General features: G+C 32.9%; 1 protein-coding gene across 1 annotated transcript; it reads right to left on the minus strand.

Moving 5' to 3' along the window:
- Positions 1-826: 826 nt before the first annotated feature.
- On the minus strand, positions 827-24611 carry LOC139522491 (uncharacterized). Its single transcript, XM_071315992.1, has 5 exons — positions 24558-24611; positions 12054-12379; positions 8020-8339; positions 5005-5225; positions 827-1229 (listed from the first exon to the last, which is right to left on the minus strand). Exons 2-5 carry the CDS (start codon positions 12377-12379, stop codon positions 1104-1106), a joined length of 993 nt encoding a protein of 330 aa, XP_071172093.1. The 5' UTR covers positions 24558-24611; the 3' UTR covers positions 827-1103.
- Between the last annotated feature and the right edge of the window lie 1558 nt (positions 24612-26169).

A 26169-nucleotide genomic window follows, 5' to 3' on the forward strand; every position in this document is an offset into this window, starting at 1 on the left:
ATGGCATATACATGTACCCGCATGCCGGTTTTACGGGTATATGCGCTTATGAGATTCGTGAAAAGCATGATTAAGTATTACTTAAGGGGTTCGTTTGAGAAAATAAAGTTTTTCGAAGTTTGTCTCTAGTTAACGTAGCAGCAGTTCGTTATTATGTTTACCCATCCACCCACCCCTTTTTTTATTTGGTTATTGTTAATATGGGCATATGCAAATATTACATTATATTAATATGAATTTTTTTTTTTTTTAAATCCTCTTTTGTAGATATTTTTATTTAGTTACTGTATATTCTATTATATGATTGGATTGGTAAAATGCTTGCCTGAATTTATAGTGAAGGACTTTACTTTGAAAAATTGTAAATGCAATTAATATTAAAGGCTGCTACACCTGTAGGCACACTTATCCTATTTATATGTTGTTTTATTTATTAAATAATTTATATTCGTTTCAGCTGGCGAATTAGAATATAAAGTTTATTTCCGACTTATGAGTTCGAATGTCCCTTTGGTATCTCACGCCTCTCTTGACCAAAGACTGATATGCATAGCTATCACTATTCATTTCCGTTAGTATCATATACCACATTTAACAGTTTCGCGCTGATATTTAAGCAATGTAAAAGTTATTTAGTTGTGCTTAAACTGAGGAGGAAATTATACCAGCATCAACCGACAATTATGCTTTTTTTATTTATAAAATTAGTATTTGCGCTAGGTTAACAGTGTTAAGTCTTAATGTGGTACTAAGAAAACAATAAAGTATTAATGATCAGTTATACAATTTATTATAGACTACTTTCATATTTGTGTATTTTCCCGTATATCTATTTCACAATGCTGATCTTATAAGATCCCATTGATCAGTAACGACATGTACACGGATTGACCTCAGGTCCACTGGTGTAACTCCTTAATTAAAGATTGTATACTAGTTTCGGTTCCTCAATTCTATAATAAGTTTTGAAGCTACGTAACAATACTTTCGATGGATGTACATTACAGTGAAACATATTTTGTCGCCTAATAAAATTTGGATAACATTCAGAGTAACTTCAGTAAGTCAGTAAGACTTTAGATTTAAATAATTAAACAGTTATTTTATTTATGTTTTGAAAACATTGTCACGAAACACAGAGACAAAACTATAACAATTGAACAAACTAGAATCAGAACTTGGAGAGTTTTATCAGAGGCGTCTTTGTCAATGGTAACAGGAGTCAATACCTGAAACATAAATAATTAACATATAGTACAATCGAATTAAATTTAAAACGTGCATTTCGTTATTGCGATCTTTAGTATACTAATGCTGTAGATGTATATACTGCAATGTTGTAAAAGTTACCTTTCTCTATAAACCCGCTACAACTGAAATCTGTAACTTAAATGAATATTCGGGTTTTTTTCATAGCCGCAAAACATATTAGCCGTTATATGAAATGTTCCAATTACAGTTATATTGTTAAATACTCTATCTATTAATCTGCTTTATCTACAACATCAAATGCAATTTTGAGCTTAACTCTCTTGCTGCCGCTTATTGTTTATAGTTGCATTTCGTGTACCAAAAATACGACAGCTGGACGTTTGTGATATTCGACGTCTTACGTCACGCCCTAATGATGTTACATTGATTCTAAAAGAAAGAAGAGTAAACATTAAATCAGTTAACAACTTTAATTTATTACGACGTTTGATAAATACAATTTTTACCTCAATTATGTTTCATGTGCCTCATGATTTTGTGCTACTTACTTAAGGTCAAGATCGGAAAACATCGGCAATTAAACCTGAAATGTAATAAGCGCGCAAGCTTTTCACGACATATAAATGTTTGCTTGTGACAATAAGTTAAGATTCGTAATGAATGTAAACAAATCGCACATCAAAGACTTTTTTTATTATTATTTATAACTTCCAAATTACAACATAATGTACACAAATATAATAGCATATACTGATTATAAATCTATTGATATTGTCTCATCAATACAGCTTTCTAATGACTCATTTTTTTAAATACAAATATAAGATAGAGAGTAAGGCAGTCTGAACACCAGAGTGAAAGAGAGATAATTGAGAGAGGAACTAGTGTGGTGAGTTTTCAAAACAAGTTCTTTCGGACATTGAATTCTAATTCAATTTAGTAAATCCGGCATTTTCATTTATATCAGTAAACATATATAATTATCCAAGTAATCTATCAACAATATTGCATTCTCTATGAATCAGATATTCACTTTTGTTTTATCATATAAAAAAGAAGATGTGGTTGCCAATGAGATAACTCCTCCACAAAAGACCAAATGACACAGAAATTAACAACTATAATTGGTCACCGTACGGCTTTCAACAATGAGCAAAGCCTATACCGCATAGTCAGCTATAAAAGGCCCCGAAATGACAAATATAAAACAGTTCAAACGAGAAAACTAACGGCCTAATTTATGTACCAAAACAAAACCAAATATGTAACGCATCAACAAACGACAACCACTGAACTACAGACTCCTGACTTGGGACAGGCACACACATACAGAATGTGGCGGGTTTAAATATGTTAGCGAGATCCCAACCCTCCCCTAACCTGGGACAGTGGTGTAACAGTACAACATTAGAACGACCTATAAAATCAGTTGAAAAAAGGCTTAACTCATCAGATATATACAAACAGAAATACTACACAGAGTGGACGTGGCCGGGTACTTGTATATCCCAACAACAAAAATACACTAATTACAGATCTAAGCGTACTCGCAGTTACTGACAGCTAGTTCAAACCCACTAACAACTAATTAAAAAATAATGCATCTAAGACTAAATTATCAATCCGTACACATCCAATATCCAATTGATTTAGTGTAAAGTTTCATAAACAGTCAGAGAAAAACATGACCTTGTGTAATGCCAAGATACAGGTATCGACAGATTTATAGTTCCATGAATGTGTATATGTATATATTAAAAATATTTAGTTTGCTTTTAATTTACTGATAACAAAATCAATATGAATACCAATAAAAACATTATTCAATGATCTAATTACAGTGTTGAATTGATTACCTTTTATAATAAATTTATTTAAAGGATGGATAAGTTTACCAGGATCGTTTTTAAATTTCCGGGCACGGTAAACAACATTTCCGTAAACATGAGGATGTGCTATCCCGTTTAAAATAAGTTTTCTACAGGTACAACCAAACTTCAACTTCAAACTTCAAAGCAATATGTTCATCCATCAATTGCATGCAAATATTTCATCTTCTCTTTTACTAAGTTTATTGACAGTTTTTAGTTTTTTTTTTCAACATCTGGTATGATGAATATATTGTTTTATGATACATATGTAACATGTGTAAGAAACAATTTTCTGCATTGCGGCCTTTTGAAATTTTTGCAATGTTACCAAACAAAAAAACTTCTTTTGTACACTAATCCCATTTGTCAGAAATCAATTTTTAATCTGTTCTAATAATATCTGTTTATGTTCACAATCCCAAAATAAATGTTCTAATGTTTCAATTTCTCTTTTACAAAATGTACAATTTATCATAAATCTTAATGTTATGAAGAAAGGAGTAGGTTCAGTAAGACCCCTTTTTGGCCTCAAAATATAGCAGTTTTAGAAAATTGTGAAAATGTAATCGTTTAGATATTTATTGCAAAGTAGAATGCTTCTGCTACATAAATATGGGCTGTTTTTGACAAAACAATGCACATATATCGGGTACTAGGATCATTAAGTCATGCTAAATTACTGAAATCTTCACAATTGTAGCATTTTAGTTAAATTTTAGACGGTTTCCGTCTGAAATGAAAGTGGCCGCATTCGTGTTCATTCATAATATTGAAATGTAAGTTGTATTTGATGATAATACATAATATATATAAAGGTTAAGGATGAACACGGATGCGGCCACTTTCATTTTTGACAAAAACCATCTGAAAAGTGACGATTTTTGGCATATTTGATAGATTTTTCATATTTAACCTTGAATCGGGGCGTTTTAAATGACTTATTAAGTTAAAATCTTCCCCATTAACTAATTGAATCAATTGAAATAGACACTTAAGTGTTTAGAAAGTGTCTAAAATCTTTCGTTAGATGAACTTGAAAATTGAGGCCGAAATCGGCCCTTACCGGACCTACTCCTTTGTTTGTAGATAAGATTCATTGATTGAATCTATACTAGTATTTTTTGTGACAACAAATGGCAGTTTATAAATTTTCTCCCAATTAATTTTTATCATAACCAAAACTTTCAGTCCATCTGACATGACTAGTTAGAACACTTTTATTTCTATTTAAAACAATATACTTCTCCTGGTATAAACCACCCATCAATGTAGACATACAACAAATACTTGCACCAAATAACCAAGTATAATCAATACTTGTACCAAATATCCAAGTATAACCAATACTTGTACCAAATATCCAAGTATACATAAATACTCTGAATATGCACGCCATAAAAGGCTATAATAAATACCAAAGACTTTGTTAAGTGGATAGTCGCACGACAACGCCGATGCTCTATATTTAATAAAAAATAAACACAATTCATACATATATATCTACACATATAATATATAATTCAAACATCAGTATCAAACAACAACAACAACAAAAAAAAACTCTCCAAATATAAAGCTTAATAAACTTTAACCAGAATTAAAATTTACCAAGAAAATTCGACTGCTCAGATTGACGATGTCGTGCTGAATGATTACATAGGCAATAAAATACCACGAAAATAATTTTGAAGCGGGAAAACATTACGCCCTCTATGCTACATATGATGAAACACCCAGGAGAAATTAATTTCACTCTAATGCACTGCCCGTTTAAACGAATGAAATTATAAATATCTTTAGATTCTTTCTAACTTTTAACAAGTCTTTTAATAACGGATGGAATTAAAGGTAGTTCTAATTTGTGATTTTGTTTCCAACAAATGATATTGGTATGTTATAATTGTATCATCTATTTATTTACCTGTTTCATCAACTGGAGAACTGGAACATCGAAACGTGGAATAGTTGTATTTAGGTACTTCATATCCGGATCAGAATCTTCGCAATAGTTTGTTATGCATGCATAACGATGTTTAGGAAGCCCAAGAACCTGACGAAACTTGATTACTTTCTCATTCACCTTCTTGTTACGAATTGGGTCATATTTATCCCTTCCCGTCAAAACTCCATAAATGGGAATGTCTATAAAAGAGACGTGAAAGATATCAAATCGATATTAAAAATCAAGTAAAAAACAAAGCGACTATGTCATGGAAAAAAACCCAAAAATCGACTAAAATAAAAACAACAGTTTAAAAATCACCACACTGAAAAGTAAAGACTGAACTGCAGGAACCCTACTAAAACCGGGGTTTGATCTTAGGTAGCAATATCCCCTTTTCATTTTCTAATCGTAAAAATGAAGCCACAAATGTGCATATGTATGTACCCAGTATCTTCCATATATTTTATCATAGTAGTTAATCTGAATTTATTTACTCTAACGTATTACAAAAAGGAATGAGAAGTTACGTAATTTTTCCACCCAAAAATAATAGAATGGGATACCTTTTTGGTAATTATTTACTTATATCTATCCAGAAATCGTATACAAATGATATGTCTTTCAGCTATTTTTTTCGTAAAATTGAGTTTAAAAGCTCTAGTGAATTAAAGTGTTTATAAGAAAATAAAAAACGTGGTTTGATTTGAGACAACCCTCCATAAGAGACCAAATGACACAGAAATTAACAACTAAAGGTCAACTTTACAAGTATTACTGGGTCCAAGCCAATCTGGATATGAAAATACGGACTGTAAAACAGTACATAGCTCATAAAACATGTAAAAAAAATCTTGTTCATATAATCTCACTTTGAAGGCTAAATTAGTCATCAGCTGTCTAAGAAAAGATTATTGCATTATCATTGTCATATTTGAAAAATCAACAAGGGCCAGAATGTGAAACACTTCTTCCAACTGCCATAGGTATTGCTACCTTAGGTAGTCATGAAGGGTAGGCAGATTCTGAAAGAAAATATCAAAAGATAAGACAACATTCCACAGTTATGCTACGAATAGCATTTAGGCCCCAGTGAATTTTTCAAATATGAATGTTAGTGATCAATTAAAATTCATTTTGGAGAGTTAAAAATTAAAATAGATTTCAAAGTGGGTTAAAAGTAACATCAAAATTGTCCAATGTGTTGTAGAAAGGTTTATTTTTTCATATCCACACAAGACATTAGTTCAGAAATTATGGTAATGTTTTTCCCATCTTTTTGTCGCACAAACTTTTTGATTTAATTTTTTTTAAGTAAGGCTATTTTTTTAATACATTACAAAAATGTATTTGAAAAATTAATGTTAATAGTTTTTAAAAACTTTGCCGGAAAGAACAAGGGGACATGATTTATTTTATATTGTATACTACTTAAATTAAGAATAGAAAAACAAATCTGTAATAATTCTTAAAACAACTGTAAAATAAGTGTACATATAGATATTTACAAGTTTGAATTGAAAATAACGTTCAAACCTATGATTGCGTTGGATAAAAACCGCAACTTTTATACGTGTGCATGTAACAAATTTCGTTGTCGAGGGGTCTAAATACAGCACAACCAACATTTTCCAAAAAGACCAAAAGAGTGAAAAAAATAAATTCTTAAAACACGCATTTGACTAACAGGTCGAACAACTGATGTTCTTAAACCCTGCTGACTGCCATTGACGATTGTAAGGTGTAACAAACTGGATCTCTATTTTAATTCATTATATATATATATATATATTTCTATATATTTTACACATAACCAAAACTGAATCCATGATACGCTGTGTAAAATGTATATTTTCCTCTGACATTAATGACGCATTTTATCTAAATCAATTGGATGTTAAATGTGTACTGATTGATATTTTAATCTTAGATGCATGATTTTTTATTAGTTGTTATTGGCATTGAACTAACTGTCAGTAACTGCAAGTACCATTTTATCTGTGCTTAATTTCTTTTTGAGGTGGGGATGTATAAGTACCCTGCCACGTCTACGCTATGTTTTTGTTAGGTGAATTTCTATTTGAATCCATCTGATGAGTTAAGCCCTTTAAAACTGATTTCTATAGCTTGTTATTAGGTTGTATTATTTCATATCTGCCCCAGGTTAGGGGAGGGTTAGGCGTTCCTTAACATAGTTAACCCTGCCACATTCTGAATGAACCTGTCCGAAGTCAAAAGCATGTAATTCAGTGGTTGTTGTTTGTTTCTGTGTATCATATTTGTTGTACGTTTATTATTTTGTACATAATTAGCCCATACGTTTTGTCGTATGATTTTTTTTTTACATTAAAATCTTGTCATTTCAGGGCTAAAAACTCAGTATATGATATGGATTTTACTCATTGTTGAAGTCCGTAAGGTGATCTATTGTTGTTAATTTCCACGTCATTTAGCCTATCATGGAGAGGTGTCTAATTGGCAATTACACCCGCATCTTCTTATTTTTGTTAGAACTTTTAAATGAACTTAAGTAATGATTGCTCTCAGTCTTTAAGAAAATCTTAAGACACGTGTTTAAATGCGAAGAAACGTTCGAAATCATATTAGCGTCAGGTATATAAAACAGTCTGAGGCCAGCTTTACCTGAAAAAGTTGGAGCCTTTCTTTCGTTGTCATGTTTTTACTTATTAATTGGTTATCTTAAAAACAAGTAGAATCTATGTTATAAATCATCTTTAAACGAAGCACTGACAACTAAGCTGCTTATATTTCATGATGAAATAGTGTCCGCGGACAATATTTTATTGGAAATTTTGTCCAACGGACTATATTGCATAGGGGACAACATTTTAAGTTCCAATACAACATGATGATCTCCATCGCTTTTATATGCGACTTTGTCTCTAAATATACCTAGGATTAATATATTAGATTGGATACTCACGAAGTGAATTTAACCAAAATGCTCTAATCCTAATTACCTTATAATCATACCTCTGTTTTTTCTTGCAGCTTTAACTATAGCATTCATAAGATCTAATGGTAAATTAGAATCAGGTTCAAGAGTAGAAACAACAATGATTCGATCAACAGGTCGATGCTTGACTTCTTTATTAAACTTATTTGCAGCATCGGCAGAAAGGTGTACGATATCCGCAATTTTTTCTTTTTCTCTAATCCTTCCAGAAAATACCAATTCTAATAAACTCAGAATATTATCAGATTGTTCATCAGAAAACCCAGTCATGTCCAAAAACGTCGGCATTAATGAATCTGCATCATTGGAAAATCGGCAATAGTCTTTTTTTGTATAACTATTAAAAAAAGGAAATATATGTGAATGCATTTCTTAGTTCGTCATGTTGTATATGGTTGTTCAATTGAATTAATCGTAACAGTAATTATTTAAATATAGTAAAATCACTCCTGAATTTCTTTTCAAATGTTTGATCATTTGAATATTTCCATTTAAATGTGAGTATGTGAAAAGAGTAGTGCACATGGTTCAGATATTTAAATTACGTTGCACATGTAGACTCTATTGGATCATTTTAAAGAAGAAAAAGAGACAGCTCAAACTTTTGATCTTCTTTAAATTTGGTTTGTACGACAGTCAAGTATCAAATTTGACATGTAACACCAGAAGCAGGTGACGATGGACTCTCACTACTACACGGCCGACACTCGGCTAACCGAGAGATTGGTCGGTTAATCTATATTGAGTATGCGGCTATATCGGTGGTTGGTCTGTTAATCGGGTTGGCTAAAGTCTGTTAATCAGGTGTTATCGAGAAAATCATTGAAAGTTCAGTATGTTTCATTGTATAACTTTTTAAATATATTTTTATCATAAAAAATATTCATGTCTAACAAAACAATTCAATGTACTGAATCCAGTGGTGTAATTATTATTTTTCTAGCTTCAATGTACGATCTATAAAATGAAAAGGCGGGTTACTCATCAATAAATTTATACACATTTTACACACACAAACTGTACACAAAATGACACGTTGGTTGAATTTACGTGCATGCAATATTTTGAACATTGAGAAAATACAGGCATTATGTTTGTTAACCATAATGAAATCATTGTGTGAAAAATCTTCACGAAAATCTGTATTTTGGTGACATAAATCAATCTTTATTTAAAACCTGGTCTGTTAATGGGTCGGATGTATAAAACCCAGTCTGTTAATTGGTCTGTTAAGAGTTATGAATGGCAATGAAAGAATAATTTTATTGCTATATGGGGTGTTATCGGATCAAATGGGTAGGCTCAAGACGAGCGGCTAAAATATACGGAAACAACACATGAGCAATGAAACATAAAATATACGGAAACAACACATGAACAATGAACAATTTAAACAATGGAAATTGAAAATTGATAAAAACGGTTTCAAAAAGTGTAATATTAAAGTAATGTTAATTTGATCCAAGAATGGTCGCATATGTCATGTGGATTCTGTTTAATTGTCATGAATGACACCAATTTGTCATCTACATTGGTAACCAGTATATAGATCAGAGATAAACATCGTAATGTAACTAAACATCAGTAAGTAAAATATATTGGGATGCTGAAATATAAAGAATAGAGAAAGAATAATGAGTAAGATAAATAAAAGGTAAAAGGAAAAAAAGTCACGGAGGATACGTGACATAACAATTTAAAGAATACAGAAATAAACCCCCCCCCCCCCCCCCCCCCCAAATCCGAACCCTCATGGTATACACGATAATCTGGATGGAGTAGCAGAATATAGAATAATAGATAAGGACAGTAGAGAGTGATGCATTGCTAAAAAGAGAGAAAAAATAATAATTGTTTAAGAAACATCCCTGGGTGTTGAAACAGTAACAGATTTCGATGTACTCTAATTGGTGACAAATGCTAGAAGTTTACATGCGGACAACTGCCGTTCTCCTCTACACTTATGAAGAAAGGAACTAAACGGAATAAAATGTATTAAAACTCAAGATGACCAAATGTACAACTGTAGCTGCATTTGCTCATTTCCATTTACTACTTGAGAATGATTTGTAAACAACATATGATAAAGTAATAGAAATAAAGAACCAATTGGACGATGCTTACGAATTAGGGTTAAAGTTCCAGTGACAAATATCATGTGGATATGAGAATGACAACACGTTATATGTACCCTATGTTGTATTAGAAAGACACTTTCAGTCGGATTTGAGAACGTGCTACTTTGAACAGACACAAAAATTGAGGCTGATTGAAAACGTTAATAATAAATTCATGCGTATTCCAGCGGCCAATCCATATCACACTATATTGAAATGACACACCCTTCAATAAAATGCAAAGAAAGTCAAAATAAAAATGCTCTTACTAGTAAATCACAACCGAAGTGAATGACAGAACTTAATGAACAACTGAAATCAAGATATTTGAGGTTTGCGTTATTTCGCAAAGGTTTGCGTTATAACGCAAAAGTTTGCGTTTTATCGCAAAGGTTTGCATTATAACGCAAAAGGTTTGCGTTGATACGCAAATATAGGACGAAAAATTAAAAAAAAAAATGTGTTGCGCTAATTCGCTTCCGTAGGATACTGTTGCACCGTATTGTCATTTTTTTTTACTCAGGAATATCTCATTCTTAACTTTTTCTATAGGAAAATATAAAGGTAGCAAAAATAACTGTGGCTAAATTACTCTTAACTGACACAATTTCAATTGTCCAACCCATTAACAGACTTTATTCCCATAATTTTCACTAAAACGTGGTAATATTCACTTTTTATTACAATTATGAAATATTTACCAATGTAAATTTATGTTTTAGAACCAAAGTACTATTTTGTGTCCTTTAAATGATATCTAAAATTGTTTGTTTCGCCTTTTATTAAAAAAAATTGCTATGCGTATAAGCATAAATACTACATACTTGCGCGACGCCTTTTGATTTTACTGAAAACTGCGTAGACTATGAAATGTTTTTACAAGTGGAAAATGTTCTATGATAGATATCATTTTGTCCGACAGTTTTCTTTTTTTGATTTGGTTCTTATAATATGCCAAAAATCTTTATATTTAATAGAGTTTAACATTAAATTGTGCGTTTTACTCTTAACAGACGTATAACCAACCCGATTAACAGACCAATCTCCCATATAGCCGCATACTCAATATAGATTAACCGACCAATCCCTCGGTTAGCCGAGTGTCGGCCGTGTACTAATAAAAGAAAAACTAACTATTAAGTAAAAATAATCCACTGTTGATTGGTTATAAATATATCCAATTTTTAAATGTTATTGAAATAACAATATGTGTTTGCAGAACATTAGTTTCTTTAAAAGCTAACATCAGATGATACACTGAGTGAAATACGCACTAGGTGGCAAAAAAAATAACACAATGCATCTTAGCGTCATCTTGTATAAAACAAAACTGCAGAAAAAGACAGTTGTAGTTAAATCACAGTTACATGATTTATCGGGAAAATTGCAATCGAAATGTTTCCTTTTAACTTTTCCCTTATTGAAGTGTTGGTTAATGTCTTATAGTATTCCTGACTACTGATTGTCAAACAACAGCAGTCCATTTATAGCATTAATACAAATGTACAGAAATGATGATACATTTGAAGTTCTGAGTGACCAGTAAGTTATCGGTTCATTGGTTCATTTTGATGTGCCCGGATATTCTACGTAAATTTAATATAAAACATATATGGATATAGTGCTTTCATATCCATCATTAATCCATTATTGTAAAATGAACGATTCTAGCTAATTTCGCGATAGAATTATATTTGCCAAATATGTTCCGACGTTATTTTTCCTCAAAGAATAGATTAATCTTCGACCAAAAAAAACTCGAAAGTATAACTTTGTGAACAGGACCTGCACTAGAAATTGCGAAAATAAACTTAGCGCGACTTGTGCATTTTTTGTGCAATCAAATCTATTGTAGCGTTTATTATTTACAAATAATGACTGTGCATGATCAATGCGTTATATGTCGTAATAAAAGACATGTAAAAGTCACAAACCTTCTAAAACGTTCTGTGACATGCAATTGCTGACCGTCTAGATTAAACAGTCCGACTGGGGCAAGTTCTCGCCAACTATCTGTATTAAAACTGGTAAACACCGTGTTAAGAAATGACGACTTTCCACAACCAGGATGTCCAATAACGGCAATGTTTAGCGGTGATTTTAAGAATATATCATTTCCAACAAGTTTCTGGCATTCATTAATGAGTTTCAATTTTTCTGTATACATCGGATCATGCCTTTGATTATCATACACGTGGAATACTTCGCTGCAGATGTCTTCATAAAAGTTTCTTTGCCATTTGTCTTGTTTAATCTCCATCTATAAAAAAAAAACAACATGAACATAAAATATAGGGGTCCCCCAAATTTGATTTTATAGCGGATATTTTCTATGTACTAGATGAGGCCTGTTTCTAAAAGAAAACAAGTTTTGTGCAGATATATAATTTTTCGTATACGATATATAACAAAAAACATGTCAATCCCCATATCTAAAAACTGAGGCGCATTGTTAGCTGTAGATATCGCCAATTGTTAATTGTGGTTAAAATACTTTTTGATAACTTACTTTTCTGAAAGACAATACAACACAGTGACTTTTACATTTAAAGTAATAATTAAGCTTAATATAGAACTGACTGTTAAAATCCGATTTTTTGGGGCATATCTTCAAAATTAGGTATTTATTTTCGCAAGGAAAGCTTCTGTTCAATGTAACGTGCTACTTATATCACGATCTATTTGGGAATTCATGATGAAGTTAATTTGTGTAAAAGATTAGAAATAAAAAAATGTACCGTACCTGTATTTTCGTAAATCTTTAAAATATACGTCCCTCGATAACATAACAAAATAAAAATGTATGCAATTTCCTTTGTAGCATGTTTTTAAGTAAGCAAATAACCTTGCTTTAGAAAACACACAAAAAATAAGATTATTCAACCATTTAAGATAATGATTAAAGTGCTTTCTTTTGTAGAAGGATCGATTATAACATAGCAACGATGATCGGGTTTAAAGTTTTGTTTGTGCGTCAATATTGAAAAACATAACGGTTTTATATTAATACTTGATTCAGAATAATGCAAAAGAGCTTGTTTATTAACATACATGTACACATATAGTCCGGCGGCTACAAGCATATTTCAGACGAATTGTGCACATCCTGCTACAAGCATGAAATTTGGCATAGACCTTCCTCAACTATTACTCTTTTATTTCAGATAGGGAGGCATTTGAAAAAAATGTCTAACTTCCGGTAAAATCCAAGATGGCGGACATCATACTTGAACGATCCTAATATCGAAGGCTAGTATGTGAAAAGGTGTTATTAGCATGCTACTAGCATAATATTTGGTACAAATCTTCGTTATGTACTACTTTTGGATATTTTTTTTATAGATAAGATGTCTTCAAAAACCCTACTTCCGGTAAAATCAAACATGGCCGACATTGTACTTAAATAAGCTTATTTTGCAGGGAGGGTAATTGAAACCTGTTTTTACGTATTGCTACTATCATTACATTGTGCTGGAACCTTTCTTTGGTGCATCTGATAGATACAATGTATAAGACATATGTCTTTAAAAAAAACTTACTTCCGGTTATATCCAAGATGGCGGACATAGAAATATCAATTTATTATTCAAATATTCAACTTTTTTTCAAAATGTAAAGAAAATGATTTTTTTTTTGTGCTGGTCATTAAACTTTTGGCTTTAAGTTATCCCCAAAACCACTTATCAATCATGTTGTAAATGTTTAAACACAAAACACTTCCGGTAAAAATATGGCGTAAATTTCAAAAATGAGTCCTCAATCCATTTCTTCGATGTAGAGTTTTAGATAGATTGATTAAAGCAAAATAAAATCAATATAGTACTAAAACATTTTTAAAATTACTACTATTTGGCCAAGAATACATGTTTATTCACAGTCATCACCACATGCACAAAAGACAGTGCACGGGAGACCCGATTTTCCACATTACCAATGACCGCGGCATCCTTTCTTACATCCACAATGTACAAACTTCTGACAAAATAATGAGGCCTCAGAAAGATTTTTTTAAAGGGATCCTCTTTGTTCCTTCGCCATCCATTAGCGCCTGGACTGGGTAGCATAAGAGCTAACCCAAGCTCGTCCCCTAAACACCTGCATTAGTATATTGTACGTTTTGCTTGCTTGAAAAGACTATAGACCAAGTTGAGGGAATAGCCTCAATTATAATTAGCCTTCCCTTTTGTGCAAATAGTTATTTTCTTGCTTCGCTAACCATGTTAGCTCCATCTGATAAGTTTGTTCGATCTTACAGTAAAACCTTGGTGATTTAGGTTAAAGTCACATCTTCAAATGCCATCAATGTCTCCCACGCAGTGTTTTTCCCTTTTCAAGCAAAAAAAGAACCGTATCACAACCGGTAAAGGTATGGGTCACAATAAGTGTATGTGATCACTCATTGCCTAGTGCATTTGAAAGGCCATTGAAAGATATTTATCCAAAGATTTTTGCCTCCCCAAACACAATATATAGTTTGTCTGCCCCTATGTCATGGAATAGCGAAATAGTATTGACAGCATCATCAGTAACGACTGTTAATCATGACTCGTTTAAGTTCGTATTTCACTGCATCAGACACATGCACCATGATTTTAGTGTCTGTCTCTTAATGTGAACATGGTGCTACACTTGAAATACATCACGTGGTGGATAAGATAGAATATCCTGAGCATTTGTTGCTACAACTACTATACTCATCAAAGACTTCATCCACTCTTGTTACAGTTTCAAGGTATTTTATTAAGGTAAGGACATAATGCGCAATCAGCATACTCGTAAGGAAACACTTTGAAACTGTAACAACAGTGGATGTAGTCTCGGATGCGAAGATAGACAAAACTGGTAGTTTGAAAGCTGCTACAAGAAGCAAGAGTTTCATTAGGGGAAAGGGAATACACAGAAGAATCCAAGGTAAAATAATCTTCAAAATTGGCAAAGTTTTCTGAGAGAGGACGACAATAATAAAGAACTTTTAAGTTTTCATTCACAGCAGCTTGCTCAATACAATTTTGAGGAAAAGGTAGTTGTAGCAACAAATGCTCAGGATGTTCAGTGTTATCCACAACCTGATGATGTTTCAAGTTTAGCACCATGTTTATACGAAGAGACTGACACTAGAATCAAGAATGATATGTGTCCGATGCAGTTAAACACAGACTCAACTGAGTCATGACTCGAACAGTCGATACTGATGTCATAGCTCTTTCACTATTCCGTGACATGATAAACTTTGGTTTGCATTTGGAAGTGGGAAAAGCTAAATATATATATATATCTATCCATGACCTTTCAAATGCACTAGGCATTAAGAGATGACACGTTTGCTGGAAAAGATCCCGGGACTGCGTTGGTGACATTAATGGCGTTTGAAGATGTGACTTTATCATTTAGAGTGATTATTGATCAGCCAACATCAACATATATGGATTTGATAATGTCATTGAAAACGATACGTGGTTTTGTTGTAAGATCGAAAAAAAAATATCAGATGGGGTTAACAAAGCAAGAAAACAAGTGTCTTGGAAGAGGAGACTTATTGAGGCTATTCGCACGACTCGGTCTAGTCTTTTTCAGCATGTAAAGCGTGCAATATACCATGGCGGGTGTGAATGAGTAACCAGCTTGGAATTGGCTCCTATGCTAACTAGTCTAGACGCATATGAATGGCAAAGGAACAAATATGATCCATAAGAACCCTTTTGGACAACTCTTTGTGAGGTCTCTTCATCTTATCTTGAGCTTGTACATTATGGATGTGAGAAACAATACCACAGTCTTTGTAAATGTGGAGAATAAGCTCTCCGATTGTGAATCGCGGCCTAACGAGTATGCAGTTGGGTATTATGTCCTTACCTTAATACAATACCTTGAAACTGTAATACGATTGGATGAAGTATTTGATGCGTATGGTAGTTATAGCAACAAATGCTAAGGATATTCTATCTTATCCACCACGTGATGTATTTCAAGTTTACCACCAAGTTCACATTAAGAGGCAGACACTAGAATCATGGTGCACGTGTCTGATGCAGTGAAATACGAACTTAAACGAGCCATGATTCGAACAGCCGTTAATGATAATGCTGTCATTACTGTTTCGCTATTCCGTGACATAGGGGTAGACGAACTATGGATTGTGTTTGGGAGGGCAAAAGACTTTGGATTAATATTTATCCATGGCCTTTCAAATGCACTAGGCAATGAGTGATCACACACACTTATTGTTATCCATGCCTTTACCGGTTGTGATATATATGGTTCTCTCTTTGCTTGAAAAGAAAAAGAAAGACTGCGTGAGAGACATTGATGGCATTTGAAGATGTGACTTTAACATAAGGAATGATGATTAATCAGCCTAAATCATTGGGGTTTTACTGTAAGATCGCACAAACTTAACAGATGGGTATATCATGGTTTAGGAAGCAAGAAAATAACTATTTGTGCAAAAGGGAAGGCTTTTTGAGTCTATTCCCTCAACTTGGTCTAGTCTTTTCCAGCATGTAAAACATGCAATATACTAATATGTGTGGTGGTGACCGTTATTTTTGGCCGAAAATTGTAGTAATTTTAAAAATGTTTTAGTACTTTAGTGATTTTATTTTGTTTTAATCAATCTATCCAAAACTATACATCGAAGATATGGATTGAGGACTCATCTTTGACATTTATGCCATATTGGTTTTTTTTTTACCGGAAGTGTCAACTTTGTATTTAAACATTTACAACAGAATAGAATTAGTGGTTTTGAAAATAACTTAAAGCCAAAAATTGAACGAACAGAGAGAAAAAACACCCCAATATTTTCTTTACATTTTATAAAAAAGTTGAATATTACAATAAGAAATTGATAATTCTATGTCCGCCATTTTGAATATTACCGGAAGTAAGGGTTTTAAAGACATATGTCTTATACAATGTATCAATGTGAGAAGCACCAAAGAAAAGTCCCTGCACAATGTAATGATAGTAGCAATACGTTAAAACACATTTATTACCCTCCATAAAAAATAAGCTATGACTATTCCCACAGTGATCAATGTATCACAGACAGTAACAGGGCAAACGATATGTCGGGTGTTTGATAAACAGGATAAAGGTTATGTTAGACATTCAATCTTCAATCAATATCTACAATTTAAACAAAATTTATCTTTATACATAGATTTGATGTTTACGGTTTATAAATTAGATCTATCTTATTCTAAGTAGTAAATACAAGTAAAATGCAGTCAATTATAAACTTGATGTATCTGCCATTGGTAATAATATCTGTACACCATTTTAATCCTGGTATTGATGATGAGTTAACCTATTTTAAACAAAAATCAAAATAATATCACCTTGCACCATTACATTTAAAATCTTAAATAAAGATTGATAACTCGACAGACACTTAACCGTTACAATTGTGGTCATTCAAAGCACAATTAAAATTAATATAAATATATATACAATAGACGCAGTGTGCATTGTCGGTAAATACATTATTTATTTGTACGAGATTTTAGAAACAGGACATACACCGAGCTTGTAGGTTGCATTTCTGTAAATATTGACAATGCAATTTTCCATAGGAACTTCTTTTACGGCTAAAACTGTACCACTTTTACTATGAAGTTTTGAAAAAAAAATCATATACTAGAATGGAAAGTTCATATGCACTACAACTTTTTTTCAAGGTCAAAATATATAGGGCTGTGCGGCATATTTTCAAAGTTTATATGCCCCGAACTCCTAAGAGTTAAGACTAACACTAAATTTCTTAACCTTCCTACCTTGACTGTAGAATTACCACAGATTTCAATATAAACAATATGCATATGTATATTTACTGGTTACATTCCCAAGTTATGTTTCTATGAGGTGAAACATAGAAATCATAACTAGGAACCAGTATGTAAACAAAATTAATTATCTATGAATATTTTTTATCTCCCCAAAAGAGGTGTGGTTTGACACGTTTGAGTATCAGCTGTATTTACAAAGTGCAACCTGTATATTTTTTCTTATGTTTCGTTTCGAGTTCAAATAAAATTTGAGGTAGGGCCAATTTCCCCATAATTTTTTTCACAGAAGGGCCAATTCAAAAAAGTGCTGAAAGAATAAAATTTACTTTAAAAACAAAAAATAAAAATGCTTTTTGATCAATATCTCGATTTTTATATATTATAATATGTGTGGAAGATAAAATAATTCAACCCTCAAAAAGGATTAAAGTCAAATATGCGGAATTTAGGGTGTTTTCAGGTTGGAAAAACAGGGAATCCCCCAAGAAGGACATCCTAACCAAAAAAAAGTTATGTTTTTGTTATTGTTGTAATTTATACAACTTTTTCCCTCAAAAATGAAATTGGTTTAGTGTGTCTTTAATACCTAAAAAACAACTTTTTAAAGGAAAACTGGAACAAAAGGATTTAAAATCTACAATTTTAAAGCCCGTTATCCATTGGGTACAAACTCGAAGATTTTAATTTGGGCAGGTGGTGGTTCACTGTTGGGTATTTAACATTTGTGGTGATTAGTTTGATCGCAACCTCGCTTTGGTCTTTCCGAAATACGTCGGCAAGATTGCAGCAGACGAAAATTGGACGAGAAAATAATCTTCTTAAAAAAATGAAAATGTGAAGGAATCTAACCTTTATTGCCGTACTTTAGTGATATAAAGGGTTTCCAAATCAACCAAATATTTTCACGATGAAATTTTGAAATAGCTTATTGTCAGCATATAAATTGATGCAGTCGATAACTTAGTTCATCTAAATACAGGACAAAAATGAGCAAAAAGTTGAGTGTTTCGACTCTATTTATTGACAAACTTGTAATGACAAACTTCCGGTTAACGGTGGGCATAAAAACCGGAACCGGCTTTGATAAACTCGTATGTTCCGGATTTGCACAAATGGCAAAACAATCATTTTAGTAAGTAGTAATTGATTCTTAGTTTATATATCCTGAGAATAACACGAAAGAGAAAACTATAGGCACATAATCGGAGAGAGATTTGTGAAATACGTATGTTGTTGGATATTCACTTTTAATATTTTATATATATATAAGGTAAAGCACATGTATTTATTTGAATGAAGATAACACATACACTTTAAGTTTCAGATCATGTATAGGAGGTCCGGCAGAAAAAGGGTGCCGACAAGCAGGGCAAATAATGGAGGCGCAGCGGCTGCTGCAAAGAGGTCGAAACAGCACAGGAAGAGGCGACTGCTAATATTGCAGATAGATTACCTAGGAATTTACCTAGAACAAGTGGAACACCACCTGTACAGCTCGGCTCAAACACAGTGACAACTAACGTACTACCACACAGTCCAATAATGATCCCAGCAACACTGCCAGCAGAAACAGTTTACCCTGCTCCAGGTAATACAACATTACACCAACCCCTAATTAACACAGGTTATGCCTTACCCATTGAAACGGTTAAGGCGTCAGATGACATAGCGCGAAACGTATCGCAAAATGTCAAACAAAAAGTAATAAATGGGGAATATGTAGATATAGGCAGTTTGTTAAATAATTCACAAAACATAACAGGAGTGAATCAAACACTTACATTTAATCAGGGACAGATTATATTACAACCTAAGCAACAGGATACAAGAATTAACACAATAGGTATATGGACGGATGCCTTTTTAATATATATCAGTATTTATTGTACTATACATACATCTCAGTTCCAAGAACTGTTGAAGTATATGCAAACTGTCAGGTTAGGGGCTAAACGCTATGCAGGTTTAGGATGGAAATTGTATGATGAACAGTTTAGACTACGTAGATCACAGGAGCCTGCTGGATCCTGGTCTGTCATAGACACTGAGCTATGGTTATTGTATATGCAACCAGCAGGTCCAATTAATGGGCCAGATTTCAATATTGCACAAAAAACAACAAACAATTTTCTTAATGCTATGCTTATAATTATAATGGGACGTGCACCCAACAATATTGCACATACAAACATGCTTGTTTAAAATGCAGTGGGGTACATCCGGTTATATATTGCACTAATAGCAAAGTGACTAACTCTAATAATCCTCAGTCACCTGGGATTGTTCAGAGATTCAGATCAGCCCGGCCTCAAGCACCACAAAAAACAGCATCTAATTTTCAACCCTTTGCACCTAGGCAAATGCAAAATAACACAAGATTCCGTTCTCCTGGAGCATTTATGGGACAAAGGCAAAACCCCAGTCAAAATTAAATCTTTAAGAGAATTACTGTCAAATTATGAAAACAAAACTGATGCAGCAATGTTATTATTTGGATTTATAGAGGGGTTTAGATTAAACTATATATATATATACTGGTCCAAGGATCTCGAGTTTTGCAAGCAATCTTATTTCGGCAGAAGTTCACAAAACTGAAACGAATTTTAAATTACAAAAAGAAGTGCATCTTGGTAGAATGTTGGGCCCCTTTTCAAAAATACCAATTTTCAAAATATGACGAGGGATGGCGTCTTATAACTCATTTGTCATATCCTCTAAACTGGAGTGTGAATGATTTCTTTGATCCAGAAATTTGTAAAGTAAAGTATTCTTCTTTTGATAAAGTGGTTGGGATGATCTCTGAATTAGGAAATAACGTGCTTTGCGCAAAAATGGACATTAGTCAGGCCTTTAGAATTTTATTGGTTCACCCAGCTGATTTTGACCTTCTGGGAATTTTCTTTGATGGGAAATATTATCTTAATAAATGTCTGCCTGAAGGCTGTTCTATATCATGTGCCCTCTTTGAAAAATTTGCCACTTTTTTGCATAAAACAGTTGCATTGAAAGCTGGCATTGAGACTTTAGACCACTATTTGGATGACTTTTTCTTTGCTGGTGAAAGTTTAACGGATAATTGTACCATTTTGATGGACACTTTTAATGAAGTATGTAGGCAGCTAGGTGTTCCACTAGAGGAGAATAAAACAGTAGGTCCTACCACATGTATCACATTTTAGGCCTTGAAATTGACACAGTACTTATGTTGGTTAGAATCCCCCCTGAAAAACTGGATAAACTTAAATTTATGCTTGATCAGGTCTTGTCGAAAAAGAAAATGGCACTGAAGGAACTTGAATCAATTACTGATTTAATGGCATTTTGTTCAAGGGCTATTATATCAGCCCGTACATTCATTCGTCGTTTTTATGATTTGATAGCTTCAGTTAAGAATGGAAAGCCTTATTATACTGTCAGATTGAATTCAGAGGTCAAAGCAGATGCTAGAGTTTGGTTAAATTTTCTAGATCAATTCAATGGTCAGTGTTATTTTCCTGATAGATTTTGGTCGACTAATGAAAGTCTGGAATTATTCACTGATTGTGCAGGTAATGTTTTATTAGGTTGTGGAGCTTATTTTCAAGGTCACTGGGTACAATACCAGTGACCAAATAGTTGGGCTGATACTAGCATTTTATTGGATATAACATGTTTGGAGCTTATTCCCATCGTGCTGTCTTTCATGATATGGGGTCGTTCATTTAGAAATAAAAAGATTCTGTTGAGAATAGATAATCAGGCATTAGTGAGCATTGTGAACAAAAGAACATCAAAATCAAAGAGAGTTATGATATTGATAAGACAACTAGTTTTTCTCACTATGAACAATAACATACAATTTAGGGCACAACATATTGAGGGTGAGCATAATGCAATCGCAGATGCTCTTTCTCGATTTCAGGAACAACGTTTTATGGACTTGGTCCCGAATGCAGACAGTTCTCCAGCAGCAATCCCACAAGAATTCCTGTCGATGATTTCAGAACTGAAATGAATCATTTACTTATAAATTCATTAGCACCCAGTACACAGAAAGCATATTTGCATAGCATGGACATATTTGTTAAATTCAGAGAAAATCATGGTTTTCTGATGTCTGGCCTATTCCGCGTGATGACTTGACATCATTCATTGTTTATATGTTTAGAAAGAAATTGTCCCACTCAACAGTATCTGACTATATTTCAGGCTTAAGTTACTTTAATAAAATCAACAATTTAGAAGACAATACACAGAAATTTGTGGTCAGAAAATTGATTGAAGGAATAAAAAGGTTGGGGGGCCCAAATCAAAAGGACACTAGATTACCTATAACGAGAGATATATTGGAAAAATTATTGAGGTCACTGGCGGTGATTTGCAAAAACGGGTATGAGACAAAACTGTTTATGACTTCATTTTCTCTAGCCTTTAATGGTTTTATGAGAGTAGGTGAAATAACAGTTGATTGTAAAAATAAGCAGATGCATACTGTAAAATTTGAAAATATAAAGCTTTGTGATGCAAGATTAGAGGTTTTATTGACGTCATCTAAAACTGATCAGTTTGGTTCTGGAACAACAATCGTTATTTCTAAGCAGAAAAACAAAAATGTATGTCCAGTACAAATAATGGCTAATTTTATTAAAGTTCGCCCACCTTATCTGGGACCTTTATTTTGTCATTTTGATGGATCCCGGCCCCCTTACAAGATACCAGTTTTCAGCATTATTAAAAAGGTCTCTGTCAGTAATTGGTATAGAAAACAATGGATTTAAGTCCTATTCCTTTAGAATTGGCATGGCAACTACATGCGCATTAGAGGGTATTTCGGATGAACAAATTAAAGAAATGGGACGTTGGAAGTCACAGGCCTTTTTGCGTTACATTAGGATTTAAATGCCTGAACATTATATATGTACATTTATTTGTGTAAATATGTTTCTATATTTGCTTATTTTGTAATGCAGTCTTGAGCTGGCATTTGAATAAATATTGTATTATGTAAATAAATGGTATGTCCTGCATCAATATAAGCAAGTAATAATTGCTTTCTAAGAATTGCAGGACATGCTACAGTTTGGATCGTTGGATCCTCGATTATTAAGCATGCCTTTGGGGAAGCCAGAGGAAGACCGGGAGGGGTAAACTTACGGCTGCAGAGGATGGGTGTAAATATTTGGTGGCAGGGAAAATGTGGAGGTAAAGTGCTGGACATGAAACAACAAATAAGAACCATGTTAAAATATGAAGATCCGCCAACTATATTAGTTTTACATATTGGAGGCAATGATATAGGGGAAAAAAGTACAAAAACTCTTTGTGAACTAATAAGAAAACAGTTCAGTTGGATGCGTCAACTGATGTTGGACACAGTTTTTGTCTGGTCTCAAATTATTCCGAGATCAAGTTGGCGTTACTCTGACAATATTAATGCCATGGAAAAATGTAGAATGAGGGTTAATACCTCTATAGCATCATTTTTAACCAAAACAGATGGTTTTTACATCCGTTACCCTGATATAAAGGCTAATGAATTATTCTTAATGAAAGATGGAGTGCATTTGACGTCTTTTGGAAATAACATTTTTTTGAATACCCTCCAGGTTGTCACCCTGATCTTATCGGACAATTTGGCACATTTCGCTGCGCTGGATTTAACATTCATATATTCAGTGAACAGTAATGATAGCCTCTGATTACCAGGGCTCATCAGTCAACTTCTCGTACCAGACATATTACTTAAATATATTTATATTAGTGGTCTGCCGTAATTTGCGGTAGCCACATTATAATTTACATATATATTAAATAAAGACATTGATAAATATGTTTCAGAGCAAGATTGCCAATTTAAATACATATTATATATCATATATGTTATATTTTATTCAAGATAAAGCTGTGGCCAAATACTGCCAAAACCTTATTATCTATTTGTTATGTTTTGGGCCTCGAGGATAACGCTAAATTGTACCAATATATATAGTTGATTAATACCAGAAATAACTATGTGCACCGCCGGTAGAGCCTAGAACTTGAAAGGAAAAATTATAATCAAGAATGAGTTCGAATCTCACATAGATTTTTAATCTTTTTGTGTTGAAATATTAGATATTAATGTTTTTATCATATTTTTTCGGATGTTTGCCTAATTCACAGAGTCATGCTTGATCATTTTGACTATATATCATTCTATTAAAGAGAAAAAATAATGTATCGCTTATTGTGTGCATTCCTATGATTGTACATACTCAGTCTCTTGACTTACTTCCTATTCATGTGTTTACATTAATTACATATTTACAAGGAACAACTGCCGTCAAACTGAAGTAGATGCCTGTACATAACCAATAACACGAGAATTGATTATATAGCAATGAAGCTCAAATGTTGCATGTGTTATATACACACAACTTAAAATAAGGCCATTGTATACAAGTTTCAAAACAATACAAACAATTTTTGGAAACCTTTTTTTAACATGGTATTATATGTAACAAATGCAGTCAACAGCAATTTTGTCTGCGTAGATACTAGTACTGCATTTTATGGTGGATTATCATCAAGTTGGTTTGTATTTTTATATATGGAAAATACTTTCGAAAAATACACTTAAAATTGAACATTTGTAGTAAAAAGAAGATTTTGTTTTTCGTTATTCAATCACACCTTCTCTGTTGGTATGACTCGTTACAACAGTATTGCATTCAGGATTATGTACCCTTGTGTTGATTCAATGATAAACATAAGGATTTTTTTTATTGGAAAATCAACAGCAAGCCTGTCCCCATGTACTCTCATATTTGGCAATTCAGTGCTTGATAGATATAGGATTATTGCATGCAGTGCTAGCAATGATTTCCTTAAAGCAAGTTTATAAACTTAGATATTGATATTAAAAAAATATTAATATGGACCAATTCAAGTACACCTTCTCGGGTGCGCTCGACTTAAGTGACTCAGCACGAGGTAATTTGGAATTTAAAGGTTGTTTTGGACTTTTTGTAAACAATAAATGCTAGCACATCATAGAAAAACAAGTGAGTAATATTTGTTTAAAATTTTATAACACAATCCTCTTTCATAAAGTCGGTGGATTTGTTTTAAAAATCTTTGATTTATTTGCCACACAATCCGCTTTTTCTATTAGGCAGCAACCATTTGATTTTCTGGGGGGGGGGGGGCTATGTTTTTTTTTCTGGACAAAAAACTATTTTTTTCGCGACAAGTCGAAAACAATTTTTTCCTTTCAATTTTAGCATTACATATAGTGGCAGCTGAGGGTGAAACAAACAATTTTTTTTCTCAGAATCAAAAACAGATTATTTTTTTCTCCAAAAACTGGAAACAAACTTTTTTTTCCAAAAAAAACCATACCCCCCCCCCCCCCCCCCAGAAAATCAAATGGTTGCTGCCTTAAATGCAATGAAACAATAAATAATAAGGCTTTGCATGACGTTTCCCATCGATATATGTACAAAAAGGCCATCTATGCTGTTCATTATATTTGCTGTTTTGATACTAATAATAAAAACGAACAATGATGTTTCAACAGTTTATCTGCTATGATCGGAAACAACCCTCCGAACTAGGCGATTCGGATACCCCGACGTTATACAAAATGAGACCCGAGTTTTGCGGATTTATCGTGATTTTTTTCATATTTTCCCCAATTTTGTCTTCCATCGATACAATGAATTATATCATACTAGACATCTACTTCGTTTTGTGAATATGTATTCGATGCAATCTCTATCATCAGTTTAAACATTACATCCTCGTATGTCGATTCTTTGAAAGTTACGGACATCTCTATTGAGGGCCCTCATGGGGTTTTTGATTATGTGATTACTTGGCCGTTTTTTTAATGATTATTTGATTATTAAGCCAAATATTTCATGATTATTTGATTACCTAGGACTGTATTTTTAGTTTATGATTATTTGATTACTAAAGATAAGCAAATATTTAATGATTATGTGATTATATTGGCAAAAAAATGGTGATTATGTGATTACTAGGACCCCCCCATGAGGGGCCTCTCTATTGGTATGATGAAAAAAGTTACGGACAAGTTGTTTTGAAGTTACGGACAGCCTAAATGTTTTTTAAAATCGTACTGTGATCGTTTATTTTGTAGAATTTAATCACCTTTCCAGTTTAAGGGTTTCCCTAAACGATTAATACAACTTTTAAATTCAGTTGTTTAATTGATGCATTCGTGGTATTGTTATTCAATAGAAGAAAAGTATCTAACCGACGCAAGGCGGCTCCATCTTGG

The sequence above is a fragment of the Mytilus edulis genome, chromosome 5 (assembly GCF_963676685.1).
Source record: "Mytilus edulis chromosome 5, xbMytEdul2.2, whole genome shotgun sequence".
NCBI classification, from domain to species: domain Eukaryota; kingdom Metazoa; phylum Mollusca; class Bivalvia; order Mytilida; family Mytilidae; genus Mytilus; species Mytilus edulis.

Bases quoted from the DNA above. Each gene is read 5' to 3' on its own strand.
- LOC139522491 (XM_071315992.1), bottom strand. From the start codon at position 12,379: ATGGAGATTAAACAAGACAAATGGCAAAGAAACTTTTATGAAGACATC. The intron at 8,340-12,053 runs GTTTGTGACTTT...TTTTTTTAATAG, and splicing joins GTCACAGAACGTTTTAGAAG to TTATACAAAAAAAGACTATT. The intron at 5,226-8,019 runs GTATGATTATAA...TCTCTTTTATAG, and splicing joins AGCTGCAAGAAAAAACAGAG to ACATTCCCATTTATGGAGTT.